General features: G+C 46.0%; 2 protein-coding genes across 6 annotated transcripts in view; one reads left to right on the forward strand and one right to left on the reverse strand.

Moving 5' to 3' along the window:
* UBP1 (upstream binding protein 1) overlaps window positions 1-14,670 on the forward strand; it is a 67,920-nt gene extending 53,250 nt beyond the window's left edge. For both annotated transcript variants that reach the window (XM_057554519.1, XM_057554520.1), the window contains 8 exons: window positions 2,209-2,312; window positions 4,622-4,676; window positions 4,924-5,017; window positions 7,735-7,825; window positions 8,579-8,688; window positions 9,737-9,879; window positions 10,579-10,630; window positions 12,653-14,670. In XM_057554519.1, the coding sequence (XP_057410502.1) occupies window positions 2,209-2,312; window positions 4,622-4,676; window positions 4,924-5,017; window positions 7,735-7,825; window positions 8,579-8,688; window positions 9,737-9,879; window positions 10,579-10,630; window positions 12,653-12,690 (687 nt within the window). In that variant the 3' untranslated portion in view covers window positions 12,691-14,670. The remainder of the gene's footprint in view (window positions 1-2,208; window positions 2,313-4,621; window positions 4,677-4,923; window positions 5,018-7,734; window positions 7,826-8,578; window positions 8,689-9,736; window positions 9,880-10,578; window positions 10,631-12,652) is intronic.
* A 656-nt stretch (window positions 14,671-15,326) lies between these two features.
* Window positions 15,327-23,948, reverse strand: part of FBXL2 (F-box and leucine rich repeat protein 2) — an 87,273-nt gene continuing 78,651 nt past the window's right edge. For all 4 annotated transcript variants that reach the window (XM_007191521.2, XM_057554522.1, XM_057554523.1 and 1 more), the window contains 4 exons: window positions 23,604-23,648; window positions 22,974-23,030; window positions 17,331-17,543; window positions 15,327-16,685 (listed from right to left, as the gene is read on the reverse strand). In XM_007191521.2, the coding sequence (XP_007191583.2) occupies window positions 16,578-16,685; window positions 17,331-17,543; window positions 22,974-23,030; window positions 23,604-23,648 (423 nt within the window). In that variant the 3' untranslated portion in view covers window positions 15,327-16,577. The remainder of the gene's footprint in view (window positions 16,686-17,330; window positions 17,544-22,973; window positions 23,031-23,603; window positions 23,649-23,948) is intronic.

Genomic DNA, 23,948 nt, shown 5'->3' on the forward strand with positions numbered 1-23,948 from the left:
GGGGCTTCCCTGGTGGCGCAGTGGTTGAGAGTCTGCCTGCTAGTGCAGGGGACACGGGTTCGAGCCCTGGTCTGGGAAGATCCCACATGCCGCGGAGCAGCTGGGCCCGTGAGCCACAATTGCTGAGCCTGCGCGTCTGGAGCCTGTGCCCCGCGACGGGAGGGGCCGCGATAGAGAAAGGCCCGCGCACCGCGATGAAGAGCGGTCCCCGCACCGCGATGAAGAGTGGCCCCCGCTTGCCGCAACTGGAGAAAGCCCTCGCACGAACCGAAGACCCAACACAGCCAAAAATAAATAAATAAATAAATAATAATAAAATCAAGTAAAAAAAAAAAAAATGCAAGTTGCTCCTAGAAGGGCTCTTGTTAAAAAAAAAAAAAAAAAAAGAATATACTCCCTTGCACATTTTTAGGTTGACATCTGAAAGTTTTCATCATAAATTTAAATAGTTCCAAAGGATTTCAAAAAAAGGGGGGTATATATGTATACATATAGCTGATTCACTTTGCTGTACAGTAAAAACTAACAACATTGTAAAGCAACTGTACTGCAATAAAAAAATTTTTTAAATAGTTGCAAAGGAAACAATTTTCTGACATACTTGAATATTTGTATTTACAACTTAAGGTGAAGCCATCACTTTAGTTAAGTCTGAAATTTTACTCTGCTCTTCCTTCTTGATCTCACGTTTTCTCTTTCACTCCCCTTAAATAATATTGTCCAAATAGGACATACTTTCATGCCTGGAAATCTTTTAATGGTCACCTTAATTACTTTTTTACAACAAACAATATAACTTGAAATTTAATTTTTAAAATTTCCTGTGACCATGTAAGGCTTAAGTCAGTTGAGGAATTTAAAACTTATTTGTACCAGTTTATCAAAATAACAAATCATACAAATTTTGATGAATAATTTTTAACTATAAAAATAGAAATGTTATTGGAAATGCATTTTGAATGATGAGACAGGGTAGAACATATTTAAATTCTAGATTTTTTATAGGTAAGAGAAACTTTGTTTAGATACATTTATTTTTCTTTCAGTAGTGTCATTCAGGTCTTGGAACCCCTTCCGAGATACCTGCCAGAAATTCCAATGATCTCTCTTTGTATGATCTAATAAATTATTTCAGTGTCTGTCAGCTGACAAGACGTCCTCCTGAATTATTTTGAAAGCAAAGAATTGAAAACCCCCTGACGTAGAGAAGAATTTTTAGAGTCATGTACTTTCTTAGTGTCTACCCTGATTTCTTTGAATGGTCTTTAGCTTGGTTTTTGGCAGAGCCTTATACCCCACAGCCATGGAGAGACAGGATGCTGTTTTTGTGTGAAATGGGAGGAGAGTGCTTATGAAAGGGGACCTTTGAAACCCAGGGCGTTCTCAGTCTTAGAAGGAATACCTGTGGAGTGAGATGAATTCCCTCCATCCTCAGCACTTGAGACCACCCTGGCCTGCTCAGCATGTTTTGACTTTAGCTTTTTCAGTATTCCTAATTGGAGTAGTTAATGTGTCTTTGTATCTTGGCTCTATTTTTGGTCAGAATTGTGCCAAGGGCTGAAAAATATTTAAGTCCACCCTGCCCCTTCTAGAAAATATAAACAATAAACGTAGGTAGGTAGGTAGGTAGATGGCTACAGGCAGTACCATCCACAGTTGATGTATTTTGATGTTGGGCCTGTCTCATCTTACTTGGGGATGATCATGAACCTTAGAGAGATCGAGGAAGTACATGGGTACCAGTGAGGCTGCTCCTTGGGGAAGAGGGCGAAAAGAGCACTAGGTGGGACAGATCCACTGTCCTTGTCACCACGCGATGTCAGATGTTGCTTCTGAATCCTTTCTTGCCTCTGCTGTTCTTTAAACCTCGATAGGTACCTACTGGGGAATGGATGAAGAGGGAGGTGAACGTTCTTGAAAGCACATTGTACTTAAACGCACATTTAAAACACCTTTAGAAATGTTTGCTGCTCTCGTCACCTCAGGTCCTCTCTGAGAGTAATCAGTGTCTAGACACGCACAGCAGGTAACATTTTCCCTGCCACACACCAGTCGGTTTGATGCGTTTCTGTGAGGTTGCTTGATGAATGTTAGGTGTCTTGTGTTTCACGATCTTGCATTTGGCCAGACTAGAGAGTGAATTACAAGGATATTTCTCCCGTGTACTTTAGAAGCGAACCGTTAATTTATTTCTGTTTCTGTCCGCAGTGCTCTCCATGGCCCGACACCCCCACCGCCTATGTGAACAGCAGCCCTTCCACGGCGCCCACCTTCACGGCCCCACAGCAGAGCGCTTGCAGCATCCCGGACAGGTAGCCGGTGTGCGTGACGAGTGCCCGCGCTCCTTTATCTCCCTTCCTGTCAAGTTACGCAGCCTCTTTTTGTGGGTATCTGGGGTATGTGGTAATTAGAAATAGCCTGCTGCAGGGCAAAACTGTCTTTTCTTCACCTTCCCGCCTTTTTGCTCCTAGCCCCCTTGTGCCTCACACACTCACAGCTGTGAAAATTGTAGAAAAGGGTGCATTTTCAAGATATTTTCTTTGTGAGATACAGTCAGCATTAATGGGCTTCATGGATAGAGAGAAAAGGACAGTGAGTTATTAAGGTGAAACTGTGACTTGAATATGTTACAACTGAGTTTATGATAAAGTACACTTTAATGCTCACCATGTCGAACAAAGATTATTTTCTACTCTATTTCTTCTCCCTCCCAAAGACACTAATTTTTTTTTTTTTTAATTAAGTCTTTAAAACTTAAAGGAAGGACTTTTCATTTTAAAGGCTTGCTGTGGTTTTAGAAATGGGAATGGTGGGCTCTGTTCATCCTATTTTCTGGCCTTGACTGTTAGCTGCTGGTCAGCAGTGCCCCGGGGAGATCGTCCTTCCTGGGGCTTTTGCTCAGGAGCTCCTGCTGAGTAGTCAGATCAGAAGGTCCCCGCTGTTATGACATTTCTTGCTGGGAAGTAAAATTATGAAAGTTAAGACCATAAAGGAGGGAATTCCCTGGTGGTCCAGTGGTTAGGACTCAGCGCTTTCACTGCCGTGGCCCAGTTCAGTCCCTGGTCAGGGAACTAAGATCCCGCAAGCCATGGGGTGCGGGGAAAAGAAAGAGGAAAAAAAAAAAAAAAAAAAAAGGAAAGGGTTCTCATTTTTATACTCTGGTCACACAAGATCTTAGTCAGCTCGGGCTGCTATAACAAACACCAGGGACTGAGTGGCTTATAAACAATAGAAATTCATTTCTCCCAGTCTGGAGGCTGGGCGTCCAGGGGCAGGATCCTGGCCGGAACGGGTTCTGGTGAGGACTCTCTCTGGGTGCAGGCTACCGGCCTGTGTGCTCACCCAGCGGAGAGCAGAGGGGAGGAGGCAGACTCTTCTTACGACTCTTAACGAAGTCACTGATCCCATTCCTGGGGCTGCGTCCTCATGGCTTCATCTAATGCTCATTACTCCCCAAAGGCTCCACCTCCTAATACTGTCCAGCACGCTGGGGGTTTTTGAGGGGACACAAACATTCAGTCTATAGCAGGGTCTGGTGAGAAAACGAAGAAGAACATGCCTTTTCCCTGAGGCGATGGATAGACCAAGAGGCAGCTTGTTTCCATGTAGGTTATTGTGGTTCACGGTAGGGGGACACTCCTGGACTCTGGGACCAGCATGTTACCATGCAGGGGACTGAATAATCCTAGAAAATGACAACAGTTTCAGAGAGGAGCTGTGAATTCGTGTACACACTGGCTCACCAGATATTTCCCAAGAGCCCATGGTGCCCAGCACTGTTCCGGGTGCTGTGACGTGAGTGAGAGAAAGCCCTGTCTGAAGGAGCTCAAGTTCTAGTGCGCAGAGAAGGACAGTAAACAATCAACATGGTAAACCTAAGTAACTGGGGTACAGGTGCTAAGAAGGGACCAGAAAGGTGGATGCACTCCCTGAGCAGCTGTTCTCATTTTCCCCTGGAAACACAGGGTTAGTGGCACAAGTTTGTTTCTTTTGTTCTCTTGAATTTCACCCTGTTTAATCATGGATAAATATATTCATTAAAGGGATATTATTTTTATTTTGGCTTAGGATTATTATATCATTTCTTGTAGCTCATTATTAAAGTAGATTTTTTTTGCAGTTGTTTTCAACTGTTTATCTTATTTGATTCTCATATTTTTTTCCTAACTAAAATGAACGAGTATCCGTCATTTTCCTGGCACCCCTGGAAATGATTGGAGCCCTTTTGTTTCATGAAACCTGACTTTCTTACTAGAACAGATGTAGGAGGAGAAGGCACAAATTAAACTGTCCTCTGGGTCTTAACTTTTTTTTTTTTTTTTTTTTTTTTTGGTCGCACTGCGCAGCTTGCGGGGGATCTCAGTTCCACAACCAGGGGTTGAACCTGGGCAACATCAATGAAAGCGCCAAGTCCTAACCACTGGAACGCCAGGGAATTCCCTTCTGTGTCTTAATCTTATCAACATATTGACTCCTTGACCAGTTGTGCAGACACTCTTTTTGCATAGTTACATTGCTCTGTCCCACAGTATTATTTTAAATTCACCTAGTTTAATAGCCTTTAATGTCTTGATTAAAATATATATATCATAATAATCATTTTTTTCTTCCTTCTCCCCAGCAATTCTTCTTCCCCAAATCATCAAGGAGATGGAGTTTCACAGGCCTCTAGTGAAGTAAGTATCTTTACCCTAAACTATCATGCTTTTAGGGTCCTGCATTTTGAAGCCTCTAACAGGGGTTTGAGTCATTGTTTGGGTCACTGAATAATCACTCCTGTGCTCTTCGTGGGTGTTTTAAACTTTAAACCTGGAGGATTTCTGTGTTTTGTTTAAATGTTCTTTATAACATGCCAGTGACTTGGATTATTTTTTGTAAGCCTGAATAGTTTCTTCTGTTTGTGTTCATTTTCTTTGTTAATAGCAACTTCAGCCTTCAGCCACGATCCAGGAAACACAACAATGGCTGATCAAAAACAGATTCTCTTCCTACACAAGACTGTTCTCCAGTTTTTTAGGTATGTTTCTGTTTGTGTGTGCACACGCACACACACGTTGTTTGCTTGTTTGTTTTTGTACTTTTATTAGCTGTAATTAAATTTTGGGGAAGTAACTGTATGTAGATTTGTATGAAGTTGCCCAAACCTGTACAGGGAGCTCCTGTGTACCTGTACAGGGAGCTGCCCAGTGTTCCCAGTGGTAGTGTCTTGCAGACCTATGGTGCAGTATCAGAACAGGAACTCGATGCTGTTTCACCAGGCTTACAGGCCCTCATTTTTGTATAGGTGTATATAGTTATATGCAATTTTTTTGATTTTATTAACTTTTTATTTGAAATAATTTTTGCTTTGCAGTAAGTTGCAAAAATAACACAGAGATGTTCCAGTGTACCCTTCACTCAGTTTCTCACATACTTATAGTACAGTATCAAAACCAGGAAATTGGCATTGGTGCTATGTGTGTATACAGTTCTGCATCATTTTATCACATGTATAGATTTGTATGCCCACCACCACCGAAGTTAGGATGCAGAATCTTGCCATCACCACAGGGATCTCCCTAATTACCCCTCTCCCACCATCCCTAATATCTAGCAACCATTAATGTATTTTCTGTCTCCATGATTTTGTCATTTCGATGTTACATACATGGAATCGTACAGTATGTTACCTTTTTTTCTCTCAGCATAAGGCCCTTACTTCTATCCAAGATGTTGTATCAATAGTTCCTCTTTATTGCTATGTAGCATTAGAGGGTATGAATGTACTCAGATATGGTTTTTATAGACTTAAGTTTTTTTCTTGCCTAGTAAGCTAAGGGAGTATTTAGATGTAATTTCAGAAAGGACCGGGCGGTGCTGCTTCAGGTGGTGCTGTAGGAAGCCTGTTTGGAGGGACAGTAATAGATAACGCCAGCTGGGGCAGGGGCAGCATTTCCTAAACCTACTTGGCCCTGGGACTCTTTCCCGACAGAACACTTACTAACATGTCCTGGCCAAACTCCTCCTGGGCCACAGTGAAGTGGCAGCTGGCTCTCCTTAGCCCATGGTGTTGGGGGACCATCCAAATGCAGCTCAAGCCCTTTAAGAGGAGAGAACATGTGTGCACACAGCTGGCCTAGAGGAAAGCCTGGTTTCACAAAGAACGTGGTTTATTACGTCAGCCCTTTATTGCTGTGCTTGTGTCATGGTTAGTCATTCCCCAGGTAGCGCTTTGTTTCTTTAAAATTGAAGTGCTGTGTGAAAGTCGTTGGCTAGCTGGGATGCACATTTTTATGATCAAGTAAGCCTTTTATCTGTGAAAAACTAATTTAAAAATTTCAGCGTGTTGGGGGGTGTGGGGCGCATCTTGGAGGTTCACAGGGGAGACAGGGAGAGCACCGCACAGTCGGAAGGCTCTGCCACGAGGGCCCAGGTTCCTGCTCTGTCAGACGATGCGTGTTGTAGTTCTGAGTGGTGATCACTGTGGCTTGGCCTCCTGCCTTTTCCTTCCCCTGTGAGCTTCCCAACAGTAGAAAGGCGAGGAGAGGGAGGCTTCTTTCTCTGAGCCTGTTAGGCAGTCATGTTTTGGAGAGGGCTGTGCACAGTGTCTGTCCAGCTCTGTGTGTGGCTGAAGGATGGGCACACACGTCTCTGGTCGCTCCTGGGAGCCCTGTTGGCAGAGGTGTGTGTGGAAGGCCCCCTGGCAGAGATGACAGCGTCTGTCTCTGCTTACCTCACTCCATAAACAGCTCCATCAGTGCTCGTGCCTCATGGGAGATGTGGCTTCTCTGGTCTTTGTTCTTTTACAAACTAGAAAATTATTAGGCTCTTAACATTCAAGCCCTCAAAAGTAGATAACTCCATTAATCTCCATTATCCACACATGTAAGTGGATATTTATCATATGGAGGTCATACTTTAATCCCAGAGGGCATCTTAATTCTCCCAATAAACTACATCTTGAGCACCAATAAAAGGGAAAACAAAAGACTGTGGACACACTCAAACATAAAACATAGAAGAGTCTGATGAGCTCCTGTGTCACCACACCCAGCTCCAAAGACAACCAGCCTAGGTCAGTGTCGTTCTCTCCCACTCCCAACACCAGGTCCCTTTCTGTTCTACTTTAAAGCAAATGCTAGATACCATGTCATTTACACACCAAATACTTACGGGGGAAACCTTAAGTATAATATGCAATTCTCTGACATACTTTTGTATTAAAACTGGCTGCTGTGATGGAGTTGTTTGTTATAGAATGTTGGACTGTATGTAGCATGTTACAGTATAAAGAGACCTAGTCCTAGCTCTGCTGCCAACTTGTGTGCCTTTGGGCAGGTCCCCCAAACTCTGACTTCCATTTCTTCCTTTTGTAAATTAAAGATTGGTCTGGGTCATCTCAAGGTGAACTATCTGGGGTCAGAATCATGTTTATCTTCACGAGCTCCACCCAGCCAGAATAAGGCAGGCACTGAAATCCTGTACTGGGAAGAGACTTTGCTGTCGGCTCATTGCTCTGATTTTCCAGCCTCTGGGCTTCTGAGTTCCTTCTTGATAGAGAACATGGAGAGCCAGCATTCTTTGGCTGTAAGGGACAGGTATGTGTGTGTGTGTTGTTCATGTGTGTGTGTATACACAGGAGACCTGGCGATGGCTTCGAAGGACATTAAACTGTGAAGACAGATGCTGCAAAGTAGCCTGTAGTGCTGGTTCTTCTCCCATTTCCTTGAGAAGATTCTTTTTGCTCTTCTCCAGGTGCCGACTTGTTAAAACTGACAAAGGAGGATCTAGTACAAATTTGTGGTGCAGCCGATGGAATTCGGCTCTATAATTCACTGAAGTCAAGGTAAATACCGTGTTTAAAATGAACTGTTCTGCTTGAAATGAGAACGTGCCCTTGTTCGCGCGGGGACCACGGGCAGGATGTGTCCACGCCACGTCGGCGTGCGCCCTCGTGCTGCGCGCTGGCCCGCCGTGCTCACGAGGAGACTGTTTTGTGTGCACCTTCAGGCAGGCCCAGATATGATGCAGGCACTGAGGGCAGAGGTAGACTGTAAGACTAGAAATGCACATGGGCAGGACTGTGGTCTGGAGGACGACTGGGGTTGTTGCCAAGAAAACAAACTTCTCATTTAGGTGAGCTCTACAGAATCTATGGTTTTCAAGGTCATGTGACACTACTAAACAGTTATTAAAAATGTAAACTTCTAATTGTGAATTAAAATGATAGAACTGTAAACTGTGCTGGCTTTTAAGACTCATTTACTATCATTGGTATTTCTAGACTTGTGGTGTGAGAATTCCATTAAACTGAATTTTACTGATGTTAAATTGCTGACATAATCTTGAAACTTAAATTTACCAGCATCTGACCGACCATCTCAGTGGTTTAGAGTCTGGATCATCAGATTAGACCACCTGTGATAACCTGTGATAGTTGGTGTGAGGTGTGTGTTTTTATATTCTTCCTAGTAAATTATTTCGTATAATGAAGTAACGTTGTAAAGTTCTCCTAAGGAAATAGACCCTAGAGTCTTGTAGCTGTCGCTTGCGCGTGCGGCCTTCCCGCCGGCTCACAAGCGCCGTCTTCTGGTTGCAGGTCGGTGCGGCCCCGCCTGACCCTCTACGTCTGCCGCGAGCAGCCGGCGCCGCAGGGGCAGCAGCAGGCAGCGGGTGGCGGGGGCGACGGCGGCGGCGCCACGCCCTACGGTGGGTATGGGGGGGCGGGGGGCGGGGGGCAAGGGCACTCAGCTTCCTGCCACTGCCCTTCTGAGTCGGTGGGGACCACCAGGTTGTCCTGGCAGCGGTGAGAGGCAGTGGCCTTTCTCGGCTGTTGTTCTGATAAAATTTAATTTTAAAAGACCAAGTGTAGGGCAGGGTATGGCACCCCTGCTTTAGAGCCTCTCTGTAGTCTTACCTTAATTGTAGTTCCAAATTCTAAGCAAAGGTTTCTGTACTCACACACATGAAAAAACCCTTGTTTGGGGAAGCAAAGTTAAAGCACTGATATTCCTGATCCGTGTTTGGCTTGAGTCAGTAGCAGAGCAGGACCTGCGAGACTCAGGCTCGCTGCAGATGTGCCTGACGCTTTGCAGACAAGGGCTGCTGCATCGTCACGTGTTCCGGAAACAGCTGGGCTTTCTGTGGAGAAGCAGGAGGCCTCGTGGTCCACATCCTTAGCTTCTCGTGTGCCGTCTTCTACACTGTTTTTAATTCTTTAGGGGAAAGGAAGAGGGGAGAGGCAGCTTTTATTTTTTAGGATAAATTCCCAGTAGTAGGTTTACTGAATCAAAAACTATGACCTTTTTAGAGTTCTTTTTATATATGTCTAGAAACACGTAGCATTTTTGAAAATGGCTTTCTTTCGGTGTAACTTACATACCATAAAGTCCTCCCACTGCAAGTACACAATTCAGCGATACTCAGTTAGTTTACAGTTTTGCAGCCATCGCCACAATCCAGTGTTAGTCCCATTACTCCAGAATGATCATCTGTGCCCATCTGCAGTCACTTCCTGCTTGCTTTTAAGATAAATTAAAACCTCAGATACTTTTGTACAGAGGTTAATGTTAATTAAATTATATGTGTGAGCATAAATAATGTATTATTATATTCACATGGGTAGTAAGGGGAGAAGTATTCTTATCTTTAATTTTTATATTTCTTTAGTACTTTGAAAGGAGTGATCTTCCAATAGATCATGTGGAAAATAGATCAAAGATTACTGCTAAAATGCTGTTCTTATTTTTTATTTCAGTTTATCATGCAATCTACTTAGAAGAAATGGTTGCTTCAGAAGTTGCTCGAAAACTTGCGTTGGTGTTTAATATTCCTTTCCACCAAATTAACCAGGTTTACAGACAGGGTCCCACCGGTATTCACATTCTTGTTAGCGATCAGGTAACTGGCATGCCCTTTCCCCTTTTACACTGATATTTACTTTTATATGTATTACTGAAGTGCTATAGAAAAAAAATCTGTGACTTCTTTAGCAAGTACTCATGAGAATCATTTTCAGAGCTGGGACTCAAGATTGGGAAGAATTTATAACCAAGAGTTCTAGTTGTCCTGGGTGGTAGAAGGAATACAGGTAAAGGAGAACCATAGCTCCGATCCCGCCCTCTTTGAACTCCGACACTGGTCACTGGGGGGCTCCGGGTTAGCGGGCCTTTGGCCCTTTTTAGCAAGGCATTTGAATGTGTTTTCCTTTTGTGTACTATTTGGTGGCTGATTTTAAAAAGCTGTGAGGTTAGAAGGGCAGTTCACTGCCACCCCGTGTTCAGTTAACAGAAGAGCACCTTGGCAGCAACTTTTTGTTAGTCACTATCACAGAACCCAGCAGCGAATGGCCTCCCCGTGGGCCGGAGGGTGACTGACCAGATCGCAGGGCCCCCATGGGCAAGCACGGTCACTGGGCTGGCCGGTACAGCAGGTGTAAGCCCTTGCTACCTCACACTGCCTATCTGAATTACCATTTTGGCCGTTGAGTCCTGTACTTGTGCAGCTATATATAGATTATGACATTTTTTCTTTTACTATTTTTACTCAGTTAAGAAAAGACAATTGGATCTTAATTATACATCTGCTTTATCCTTCTAGATGGTTCAAAACTTTCAAGATGAGAGTTGTTTTTTATTCTCCACAGTAAAAGGTACGTGTGTCTTGAAATGCGAGAATCATGAAAGATAGTGCGTGCCTGAAATCAGCAGTCATCTTGCGTATTACTTTTGGAAATGGTGGCTTTACTAATTTTAAGAAGTTTGAAAAAGGAATCAAGAGAATATTTCTAGTGACTGAAATATTGTCGAAATTAACTAGCAAGTAAGGAAGAGGCATCAGTCCTTCTGGATGCCTGGAGAAAAATCCCAGTCCATTCAGCCAACATTTTACTGAGCACCTCCTGTCAGACACATGCCGTTGGTGCTAGAAAGGTCTTCCCCTCCTGTAGTGGGGAAAGGAAACCAGAATTGGTCCATAGATGCACACAGATTACAAATAGGTAATTTAGGTGCGATGAATGCATGGGGAAGTGGGGTTGCTTGTGGACGAGGGGGCCTGGGGAGGGGGACACGCAGCCGTGGAGGCTTCTCTGAGGAGCTGTCTGTCATGAACGCTGAGACCTGGAGCCCGAGGGGGAACTGAACACACGAGGAGCAGCACCCCAGCTGGCGCGGGGCCGGGTGCAGAGGAAGGAGCGTGGCTGCTCTGGAGGCCTGAGGGGGCCCGTGGCTGCTGTGCAGGGCGAGGACGAGCAGAGCTGGAGGCGGGTCTGGTAGGCAGTGCCTGGCGGTGGTGGGAGTTTAGATTTTATTTGAAATGCATTGGAAAGTCGGTGATGTTGTTTAAACAGACGAGTAATGTGAATAGATTTTTCTTTTCTTCCACTCTCGCAACTCTGTGGAGACAGATGAGAAGGTGGGAAAACTGGAGGCAGGAGATGTCATCTAGACGAGAGGTGACGGGATCTTGGACGCTGATAGACAGGGCCCTGCTGGGCTCCACATTGGAGGGAGGAGTGGTTGTGACTCTCACAGGAGCAGCTGGGCAGGCGGTGGAGAGGTAGGCGGGCTTGGGGGAAGCGGCCAAGGCTTCCGTTTTAGGACGTGGAAATCATAGCCGGCTGGGGCTGGCAAGAGAGGCCTGGGCTTGAGGTGTAAATCTGGAAGCCTTCAGCGTGTCCGCCGTGACTCAAAAGCCGTAGGAATTCTTGAGGTTATGGAGGGAGAGAATGTGAAGAGCGGGCCCAGACAGGGTTCAGCAGAGTTCCAGTTAAAGGGCTGGATAAAGGAGGGGTTTTTTAAATGTGAAGTTACTATGAGAAGAGACCTTTAAAAGTCTGATGAGTTAAGATCTAAAGCTGCACCTCAAAGAGCACGATGTCACGAGTCACCCTTTCCTGGGAAGTTACGCGAAGAGAGCAGCCCACCTTGAAGGGAGGGGCTGAAGTTAGGACTTCACCCTGTGCCTGACATGTCTCGTAAGCCACCAAGTTACCTGCAGGGCTCTTTAGTCTGTGAACTGGCCCACTTTATCTTTTCTTTTCACAGACATGTTTAGCTTAGTACCCTTCTGGCTCAATTTTTCCTTCTCAAAACAATGCAGTTTTTACTCTGCAAAACTCACACTGTCTATAAAAGAGGCAGTTCATACAGTGAACGTGTGGCTGCGTCCTGTGAAGGCGGTGGGGTTTCTGGTATCAGGCATCACAGGACGTCCCCGTCCCGCTCAGTGTACTGTTTTCAGACATTGGTCCTTACAGAAAAATTCATTTGTTCCTTGATGAACGCCTGTACTGCTGCTTCTCGCCATCTCCTGAGAAACACTAGGCCATTGCGCAAAAGTAGTGATGTGTTTTTTAAAATGTTTCAGATCTACTTTTGAGGAGTTCAAAAATTATCTCCAGAAAAGGTGGATGTAAGCACCCAGTTTATTGGATAGTCTCTGCCCTGCGCCTTGCCCTCAGATGGGGGGCGGGGCGGGCAAAGGGAATGTGCACGTGACGCTGCCATAGGCAAGAGGGGCTGGAGCAAGTTAGCTTGTTTTCCTCTAGAATATTTAAAGGTACCCTCTGAACTGGGGCGGGGGGTTGTAGAGTTCTAGGAGTGTTCAAAGTAGTCTTGATACTCCAGCCTGGTAAAAAATTGCGCATAACATCCCTTTCTTTTTTCTGCAGCTGAAAACGGCGGTGGCATCCACATAATTTTGAAGTGACGTCTTGACGTAGTCTGAACTCTATTCAGCACCAGTTTAAAGTTACGCTTAAAAGTGTGTGAAGACTGAATCCAAGAAGTCTTGGGATTGGATTTTACCGTATGAAATGTTTCATATTGAAAACACAGGATGACCTTTCTCGCGAACTGGATGAGAGGCACGTCTCCTTCGCTTCACTGCCGCGGCCTTGCCCCGGGACAGTGAGCACGTCGGGCCCCGGTGCAGGTAGGCCGCCTGCTTCTCTGCCAGAGAGGCCAGTAGACACAGTCCCTAGAAGCAGCCTTCGCTGTCTTTTTACACTGTATGCGGTTTGGAAATGAATGTAAAGATGTACTGTGGGCATTTACCTTTCTGGGCCAGTTCGGCTTCTGCTGCCCGGACCTTATGCTGACCTGGGGGCAGGGGGGGCACTGGCTGCTGCGGGGCCAGCGCCGAATCCACGTGTGGAGAGAGTGAGGCCGACGCTGATACGGGCCGATCAGTGGTCAGGGGAGAGGCTTGGTGCCTTCCTGGAAAAAATCACGTCTAAGGGTGCGCGTCTGCCGTGATCATGCCAGATCGGGGAAGCCCCAAGCCAGGAAGACGGGCGTGAAGCAAACTGCATTATCAAGAGTACCTTGGTGAGAGGATCAGTGTAAATCCTAATAGGTACAAAGACTTTTGTGTTTTTGCTTTGTCACAGATTTATTGAAAAACTTTTTGCTTCTGCTTCCATTTTTAGCATTTTGTTTCTGGTTTTCATTTTTGAAGCCCCGATGCCTTTTAAACTCATGTGGTTTTCTTTCTCCTTTTCCTCCCTCTCTGTCTCTGACCACCCACCCCACCCTGCACCATACTGTTGTTACACTTTTTTAAAGCCCTGTCCCCAACATTGGAAATACACCTAAGCAGGAGAAAACAGTGTGATAGTTTCTGACTTGGTGTTAAGGGGTCTTCATTATCAAGAGTTGAAATTTATTTGTGGAACACTAGACATCACAAACACTATATTGTACCATCAAAATTCCTCACACTTCTCTAATATGGAGCTTTAGTACAATCATGGGTAACATTCTGGTGATTATTTCGGGACTTTTTTATACACCACATAATAGCTTCTTTTTCTATAAAAAGAGTGCCTCTTTCACAAAACCAAATGCTTGTTGGCCAGTATACTTTCCAAAGGGAATCACTGTTTTTGCAATTTTTTCTACTATCAATCATCAATCATTATTATCTCTTCTCTTCACCCGAAGCCTTCCCAAAATTCATCAGCAAGCATTTGAGGCCTGTGGTGTACTAGACACAATTTTCTTTTCAAACTTCGATTCCATTTTAATTATACCATCTCTGTCCGTTCACCCAGTGTCTTGGTTTTGAGTGTATTATTTGATCCTTATCTATCTTTGTTCGGGCAGAAATAGGAATGGGTAATTTTGAGTTTAAAATCTCTCCCAGGAAGACAAAACTACTTCAGTGGGTGAAAGCTTTGGCATTTTATGTTTTATTCATAAAGGGGGTTATTTGATATGAAAAAGTAGTGTCTCTAAATATTCCATCTTTGGTTTGAAAATATCCATAACTTGTATAGACCCTAAAGCAGGAGAGCTTTCCTTTCCGTCATTTTCCCTTTGCTTTTGTATGACCACATGTTTTCTGTACCAGTCAGTCAGTCACTTGGGAAAGAAGTGAGCTTCTCTCTTAATTGTTTTAGAGTTTTGCTTGTCTATTTAGCATTCCTTTTTGAGTCTCAAGATTTATGGAACAATAAATGTCATTTTTAATGCTGTGTGCTATTTTGAATTCCTCATCAGGCTTTACAAGTGGGGTAAAAATAATTAAAAGCTCATCAAACTTGAAATGACACCAAGCAGCACTGAACGTTAGTCTCTCCCAGTGAAACAGGTTAGATTTTGGCACCAGCAAATTTGCTACTTTGTTTTTTTAATAGTAGGATGTACACATTTCAGTATAATAAATGTTTTCCGATTGTTTTGCAAACGTGTGTCTCATTTAAGATCCAAGTTCCTGCCAGTGTGTCACCTCATGTCATAGAATCAAGGAGTTCACTGTGTGTGTTCTGAGTACGTACACACCAGTCCCAATGTTGTTATAAGAGCGGATGGGGGGGGGGGGGTGTGTTTTCAGTTTGTTTCCTCAAAGCTGATGCAACTGAGGACAGCTTATCCAGTGACTGTGCCACACTTAAAGGGAAAGCAAACCTGATTTTTCTTAACAGAGGTTCTCCTGTTTTGTAGATGCGGTCCAGCGTCATTCAGCCAGAGTCCAGTAGCTGTGAGAGGTTGTGTCCGGGCTCAAAAGAGATAATGTATAGAAGGCCCTGGTCATTTAAATTTTTAAAATAGAAACTATATTCATAGCTTCCTGCAACAGCCATTTTTTCCCCCACACAGTGGTGTAAATGTATATTTAAATAACTGCTATGGTATACACACAATAAGGCAGCAAAATCATCAGGACTTTAATGCTTATTCTGATAATCCTGCTAATTGATTTATGGAGTTGTATATCCATCTATTTGCCTTCTCTCCCCAGAATGCAGCTGAGGCCTTGTATCCTAAATGCTTCTAAAACGCTCCACCTAATAGAACCCTAACCCAATTAGAAGTATTGCTGGTCATGGGGAAATTTCTCGTTTTTGCTGTTTCCCTCGGCTTCTCATGAACTCTGGGCTCTTCAGTTTGGGGAGTGGTTACTAAGAAGGGCTGGCTACCATTCACACAGAGATGCAATGAAGGTCACAAATGTGGACAGCACAGAGCAGAAACCAGATCATCTTATCAGATTTCAGGTAACATTAGGAACGCCTGAATCTGGAAGACGGTTTTGCTCAGATTTGTCTGCCATGAGATAATAGCAATAAAACCCTCTGACTTAAGCATTGCAATGGTTTATTCATTTTTATATAAGTCTCAAAGGTGCCAACACTTCACTGATTTTAGTTTTAAGTGTGTACAATTTTTGAATAGTCCTGGTGTAACTTGATTTCTAAGATTTTAAAATAAACTTGGAAAAAAATCACACCCATTCTACATGCATCCATTATTTTTAATTGATTATATTATAGATAACTTGAGCCTTAATTCTGTTTCTTTAAGGTCCCCCAGAGTTTGTGAGACATGACATGATTATAGCTTTTCTATAACAACAACGCATTATGTGCCACAGCCTACGCCAGAGCTTATGATCTCCAATCAGGCAACACAAACTGAGTTGCTTCTGTTTAGTTCTTGGTCCCCAAAAGGATATATGACAAGTTGACAGAAACAGAAGGGTGAAGACCTTGCTCCACCCTGTTTAGAGTCCTCATTCTTTGGTGTCTCATGGAAACCTATTAACTTGCCTTCCACCTAAGTCGCTACATAGAAAACTGTCGGGCATTATGAATTTGCAGTATAGTCACTTTGATAAAGTTGCTATTTAATCTTCAAAGTGGAAAAGTCCTGCTAATCAAAATGGAATCGTTGTGAATAAAAGTAGGCCACTGGCTGAAGTATCAGGTAGAAAATCAACAGCTTATTTTTCTGCTCAATTTGTGCTAACGCTGATGGTCTGTTTGAGGAATGCTGACAAAGCCAAGGGCAGGAATTTTGTACCTAGGGAGGCACCCACCTCTAGAGATCCAGGTTTCCTGCATGGTCCTGGCTGCACTATGACCACTCTTGCCCTGTGTTAATTGACACAAGGCTTCGAATTGATTGCATCACAGCAGAATAAAGGTAAAAACTATCATGAGAGTTACTGCAGTCCCTGCAGAAGTCTTTTACCTGTAAATGCCTTTCCCAATGGAGAATCAACAGATTTGGATGATGGTGGAGTACGTCAGAAAGACTCGGGTCCTCGGGAGGAAGGGACACCTCATGAAGCCCTGGGCTGGGCAGCTGCTGTCAGAGGATGACACAGCACCTGCATAGCCGCTGTCCACTTCCTCCCACTGCTGTCGGCGGGGTGACAGGAGCAAAGTAGGCATGGACTTTGACATGAGGGAGCTGGGCCTGAAAGTAGAAAGGAAAAGTGTAGTCATAAGATAGTTTGGGGATTATAGGCATAATCCTAGAAAAGCCCACAGTTCTCCTATAGAATCTAGTTCATTCTACCATTAGGCAGATAGTCCCAATAGAATTTCTGGTGTGCGCTAACGCTGCTCCTGTTGACGTGCACGTCTCCCCAAACGGCACCTTTTAAAGACAAAGGGGTGGTCACCGTTCCTGTGTGCAAACCGAGTAGAGATGTAACAGCTGTAGCACCTGGGGCTGCTTAGGGGTCTAAGTGCAAAGTTGCCTAAACTTAAAGCGTATTCAAGAATGATGCAGGTGAACTACATGCGGAAAGAACGCCACAGTTATTAAGACACTTTATACCTAGAAATTAGCAAAGATCAAGCCTACTGATAACGGCCTTAAGTCCCTTTCCTTCTAATAAGTTTGCTAATCAACAGACCACATGGAACCTCCACCCAGACCCATTCTAGAAGTTGACTCTTTCCAGGGTGGGGTCTAATAAGGAAATTTAGAAGAAGTCTAAGAGGATAGTTTGCATAACTATTGGCCCAGGACAGAATGTAGAAAGTGGATGTTGATTCTTGGTGTATTTGTCGTTTGCTGAGAAACTGCCAGGTGTGGCTGCTGCCCGACACTTACCCGCATCCGCTTGATGCCCGCGCGGGTGACCTGCTGGCAGTCGTACAGCTCGAGGCGCTCCAGGCCACGACAGTTCTCCAGGTGCTCCAGGGCCACGTCAGTGATGAGGAGGCAGTTGTCCAGTTCCAGCACCCGCAGCCTCTCGTGGCCGCAAGGGCTGTTGCTCAGGTGCAGGATCCCATCATCCGTGATGAGCTCACAGTGGGACAGGCTCTGGAATGAGGGGAAGCACAGATGTTTGCTGGACCCTCTCATTCCAAGGCTCACGGCCCAGGAAGAGCAGGGAAGCCGGCCCAGGCAGCGCCCCTGGGAACCACTGAGCAGCGGGAGGATGGAGCACAAAGCTGTGGGCCCATGGGCAGCGGCTTCTCTCACCTTCCCGCCAGGTAAAGATGGGAACCGACACTGCAGAGGGTGGTCTGCGCCGTGAGGATCCTGAACTCACCTCTTCCCGCAAACAGCGAATCTACAGCTACACAGGGAACAGCTTCCTCCAGAAAAAAACATAAAAACTGGCTGAACGACTCTCCACGCTGGGCAGATGAGAGACGGCCCGCTTGGAAGCGGAAGGAGAGGCTGGGCCACAGTCTGTCATGAACCCCGGCCCCAAGCGCAGAGACCCCCGGGCAGGAGGGAACTCATAACCTGGAGCTTCTCACTGAGGAGCGAAGGGTTTAACCCCACATCAGGCACCTGAACGTCTAGCTGCAAAAACCAACGCGCTCACCTCCGCGAGACCCAGAGACCACAGCAGTGTGAGGAGGAATCCAAAGGACTTTCACGCCCGGGCCCTCCCCACCCCCAGGGCCAGCTGATGGAGGGGAGCCCAGCCCGGGTGGCGGAGGCCCGCCTGCTAGGTGACACACTGCGGGGCCTGCTGGGGTGCCCCCAGGACCTGGAGATGGGCGGGGCCATCTTTGCACCTTCCCTCTGCTGAGCTCCAGCCACTGGATGACATTTTCTTTCTTAAATTCTGGGCTGCTTCCTTCCCGGTGAGCACTATTCGCATGCTCTCCCGGCCCTGCCTCTGCCTCGCGCCAGGTGCCACCCTCATTCTCTGTCTGTCTCCATGTTTCTCTCAGGGGGGAGTTTCACGTGTGTCTGGTGCCCCAGTTCTTGCAGCTGTTGCCAGGGGACACGTCCATCTCCCAGCCTGCGGGGCCCCACGGAACTGTAACCAGTGGAGAGACTGCTCAGTGGCTCCCATGTCCCGCGATCGGCAAGAGGAAACACCCAGGAGTCGTCCCAGAAAGAGGGCTATGAGCTTGTCATCACAGCTGCAGCGAGGGGCACAGGCTTCTAATTAAACACACATCTAAGGGCTGACTGTAATCCTTTCTAGAGACCTTGGAGGCCGATGCTGTCTTTGCTCTCCCCTCTGCCATGCTCCAGAGCACCAGTTCTCCCAGAGGGGAGCTTTTACATCAGCCTGGTGACCTGGTTTTTATTTCTGGTGCCCCAGTCTTTGTATAAGGTGCCCATGGGATGCTCCTTGCTCACCTGGCCCTGATGGCCGAAGGCGGCTTGTATTCCTGGGTCCTACGGGACTTAAACATGAAAGAGTTCTTGGCAGGCTGCCACCCCCAGGGCACTTTACAGACAGCAGGCTGAAACACACCCCCAGCCTTTCTGGGAAAGAGGCCTATTTGCTTGTCCTGGAGCTTACAGGGCAGGCTTCAGGTCTGGTACACACCTAGAGGCCTACAGATGTGCTCTCAGCAAAGGTAGGTGCAGGTACATGCCATCTCTGCACTCTCCCTGGTCAGTATCCCCCCAGACAGGAGTTTACGCCCTTATCTGGGAAAAGTACCAAACAGAAGTCACGGAGCTGAAGAATACAACTGAACTGAAAAATAAAGTAGGTTTCAAGAACAGACTAGATGAAGCAGATAAAAGGATCAGTGACTTGAAAACATGGCAGTGAAAATCACCCAATCAGAGCAGCAAAGAGAAAAAGAAGGAAAAAAAGTAAAGATACCCTAACAGACTTAAGGGACAATATCAAGTGGACTAACGTTCTCATTATAAGGGTAACAGAAGGAGAAGAGAGAGAAACAGGCAGAAAAGCCAACGGAGAAAATAATGGCTGAAAACGTCTCTAGCCTGGGGGAGGAAACAGACATCCAGATTCAGGAAGCCCAGAGAATTCCAAATAAGACGAGACCCACGCCAAAACACACTACAATTAAAATGTCAAAAGTTAAAGACTCTTAAGAGCAGCAAGAGAAAAACAGCTTGTTATACACACGGGAACCCCCCGAAGACTGTCAGCAGGGTTTTCAGTAGAAACTGCAGGCCAGAATGGAGGGGCACAATATATTCAAAGTGCTGACAGAAATGAAAAAAAATTCCAACCAAGAATACTAAGCCCAACAAAGTTATTCAGAACTGAAGGAGAGATGGGAATTCCTGGCAGTCCAGTGGTTAGGACTCAGCGCTTTCACTGCTGGGGCCCAGGTTCAATCCCCTGCTGGGGAGCTAAGATACCGCAAGCCACACAGCGTGGCCACAAAAAAAGAATGGAAGGAGAGGGAAGTTTTCCAGACAAGCTAAAGCTAAACTAGTTCATCATCACTAAACCTGCCTTACAAGAAATGTTAAAGGGACTTTGTTAAGCTGAAAAGGACACTAATTAGTAACAAGAAAATATATGAAGGTATAAATCTCACTGGTAAAGGCTGTGATAAATCAGGGTGAGAGATAAAACTCTGTGGCATCAAGAAAGTAATATAGTCTTTATTGGCTGTAATTCTTTATTCTTTAAAATAATAGCTAAAATGCTTAGATAGCTTCTAGGACCAATGAGCTGCATTAATATGATTTTTTTAATTAATTAATTAATTTTTGGCTGTGTTGGGTCTCCGTTTCTGTGCGAGGGCTTTCTCTAGTTGCGGTGAGCGGGGGCCACTCTTCATCGCGGTGCACGGGCCTCTCACTGCCGCGGCTTCTCTTGTTGCGGAGCACAGGCTCCAGACGCGCAGGCTCAGTAGTTGTGGCTCACGGGCCTACTTGCTCCGCGGCATATGGGATCTTCCCAGACCAGGGCACGAACCCGTGTCCCCTGCATTGGCAGGAAGACCCTCAACCACTGTGCCACCAGGGAAGCCCAATATGATTTTAAAAGTCAAAAAAACTGGCTCTGGTACTGAAGAGGAAACCAGTCCCCCAATTATCAACAGAACCTGCTGATGACATCCTACAAACTAAAAACTGAAGTAACGAAGAGGATCCTTAACCTCCTTTGAGCAAACTTCATGAACTCCTGTGTTCTTTTGAATCTGGAGTTCCCCTTGTTTGCAATTGTATATTCGACTTATTTTCAAAGAAACATGATCAGTTTCCCTTTCAAAACAGCCTTCTAGATTTGGTTTTTGTGAGAGTACAAGGCCCTTCCTCCCTTGAGGATCACAGAGCAGTTCCTGGAAGGGGTGGGGTATGTGCACACTTGCTGCCTTCACATGTAAAGAAGAACCTGGGAACTGAAGTTTAGCAAATGAGGTGTGATAGTTACCTGGCTCGGGGCTAGTGGTCACTTCCCTCATTTCTTCCTGCTTGCAGGTCTTTAGTAAAAGCTAAAAAGCAGATTTCAAAATTCTGAATCTATGGAGCTTTGCCCCAACAGCATTGGCTCCTCTGAGCTCCCGAGGCTGGGGGAGGACTCCCTGGGGTGGACCCCCGGCTCCAGCATGGAGAGCACTGTCTGGCCCTCCCCCAAGGAGGTGGGGACCAGCTGCTCCTATGCGCATGTCCCAGGCGCACCTGGGCTGCCCCGCACCAAGACTGCACGTCTGTGCTCTGAGACCTGCAGCGGCAGAAACGCACGTCCCACAACCCTGCGCTTCCACTCACCCTTGGCTCTACCTGGGGGCTGACAGAGGTGCTGCTACCATGTCCGAACCAGGGAGAGCCCCTGCAGTATCCGTTAACAAGGATCCAGACACACACTGCTGTGCAATTTCTGAGTGACGATAAAGTCTTTCTCTTCTGATGAATGATCTTTTCGCTCTCCAGTGCCTAGAATAGTGCCCGGCGTGTAGTGGTCCTCAAGAGGTGTTTGTAGAGTGAATTTGATGAATATAATCAGATTTAATCCACAGCATTTCCCTTTTCTTGCGGGCTACTAGGCATCTCCAAAGCTAAGTTTAGATTTCAACTGCAACTGTTTCCCTGCTTTTCTGCTAATAATCCTCCAGGTATTTTTCTTTTTTTTTCATTTGAGGCTCTTATCTTGGACTTCTGGTTTTTATTATAGTTTATCTTTTACTCTAAGTCCCCTTTCTGGAATTCGCTTGTATGAATATCGGGGAAGATGGAGAAGATTTCAGTCACCAGAATCCCCACTGGGGAGAACACTATTTGGAAGACATTTCCTGACCCGTCGCTGAGGTCGGCCTGCACTCCTGAGGAAGCAGGAGTTAGGGAGCTGGTGGAAGGCCTTGTCCCGTCCACACAAGAGACGACACTGCCGAAGGGGTGGGAGTCCAAGTCCAGGGTATCTCCGAGTCGGGGAGAGAGCCCTTGGGCAACAGGGAGGAGGGAGGTTAAAATATGAAACAAAGCACGGGGCTCCTAACCTTCCCCACACCTCTGAGAAGCAGGCCATCTCAGGGACACGGAGACAAGGGGTGGAGAAAGCACATCCGACAACTGGTTCTATCAATTATAAAACCAGATCAGAACTAATTTGGGAGTAAAGACATTAGAACGACAAAATTATCTGCAGGTGTGTAGAGGGAAACGGTTTCAGCAGAGAATCTGGAAACAGGTAGGTTTCTGACTATCTCTGAAATCTGACACCAAACTCAAAAGTCCCAGAGCTATCCAAAGCCCAGCACACTTGTGCCTGAGGGAGAAGCATCCAGAAGGAATGTGGAAATAAGGAAAACTGGTGGGGAGAGTAACTCAAGGCCAAATGGAGCTTTAATGATGTTATAAAATCCTAGCCCTTGCTGACAGAGCAAGTTCAAAGGGGATAGAGAGAGCTGGCTTAAGAAAAATCTGTCGTGTATCTCAGGGCAGTGGAAAGACCAGACTCCACGGAAGCCACGAGATCTGGGGCCTCTGGGCAGTTGTGTAAATTTGGGCAAGCTTCTTAACCGCTCTGAGCCTCAGCTTCCTCACTGATAAAATAGGGACGTCCATGGTGCCCACATCACAGGGCTGTGCTGGGATTCAGTGAGTCAGTGTATCTGGTGGGAGCAGGCAGCCGAATGGGGACTCCACCCCTGCTTCACGTCCAGCAGCCGGATGGGAAACGTGCATGCGATGTCTGCATGGTTAAGAGTGTCAATGACACTTTTCACTGCTCATTCTGGATCTTTCAGTATATTCTAATTCCCCCCCCATAGATATTTGAGCAGATATGAAATGTAATATAAGGATGGCCTCATTTTAACCATGGTAACTTTTACTATACCCGACATGATGAACATGAATTTGAGTAAGGACGCTAGTCCCTATATTAGGTTCACACCCTAAAATGAAAGCAGTGACATTTAGATACCCTGCCTCCCAAGTGAGCCCAACGCACAGACCTTTGAAACCAAGAATGATGACACCCTATGGAAAGGAAGGTTCTTGCCGTAGTACGGGGGTTCTTTCATCCCTAAGAGGTAAGTAACGTCACAAAAAGCTCAGACTCACCAGGGCTTGCAGTTTAGGACAGTGAATGGAGAGCTGGATGAGTGTGCTGTCGGTTATCTGGAGAGAAACACGCGGTGTCAGTGTGGCTTGTACACCAGAACTTAATACCTAATCCTGCTTCTCCTGAATACAAGAATCAAAAGGTGCAAAAGAGAATTAAAAACTCATCTCAAGCACACTCGGGCTGGGAGCTCCTCTCTTCACCAACAACCTCAATTCTGCTCATTCCCAGAGATGTGAAGGTGTTCTTTGGTCTTTCCTCTGGTGCCCCAAGGGGGACAAGGGACAAAGAGGGAGTGGACACAGAGGGTCCCCCAAGATTCTTCTCTGTAGAGTCACCTCATCACTGGACATGCAAGCTTATTTCCCCCTTAAGTTTTGTGAAAATGAGTCCTTTTTTTTTTTTTTTTAATGTTTGGCAAAAGATGGTGCTACCTGAACTTGGCTGTAACTCTGATGACTGAGAACAGCCCAAAGTTTATGCATCCCCCTCCTGTGGCCCTCACAGGTTCCCAAGCCCTGACACCTATGCTGGGGCAAGGAGGGTCCAGACAATGGCCAGTTGGCATCTCTGGTTACGCCTGTCAGTGGCTGAGGGGCGCCCTGCAGAGCTGTCAGGAGTCCACTCACCAAGATGCATTCTTCGAGATCCATCTTCTCCAGGTCATGACAATTCTGAAAAAGTCCGTAAGAGTCCATAAGACACCCCGTTCCGAAAGTGACCCAGTGAGCCAGCACTTTTGAGCAGGTGCCCTTTGAATCATATTCACTTTCGATATGGGCATTAGGGCTGCATTTCCTTCTCTCATCCTGGGAAGGCAGTTGTCTGCACCTTCCCAGTGGCTCACAGGTATCAGCACAGAGATTTCAGCCATGGAATGGGCTCTGGGAGGTCGTGGGGGTGGGTGCCCAGCCACGGTGCGGATGGTGGAGGGCTGGGGTAGGAGGAAGAGTGTATCAGCATCCCCAGGAGGA

This window comes from Balaenoptera acutorostrata, chromosome 10, assembly GCF_949987535.1.
Source record: "Balaenoptera acutorostrata chromosome 10, mBalAcu1.1, whole genome shotgun sequence".
NCBI lineage: Eukaryota > Metazoa > Chordata > Mammalia > Artiodactyla > Balaenopteridae > Balaenoptera > Balaenoptera acutorostrata.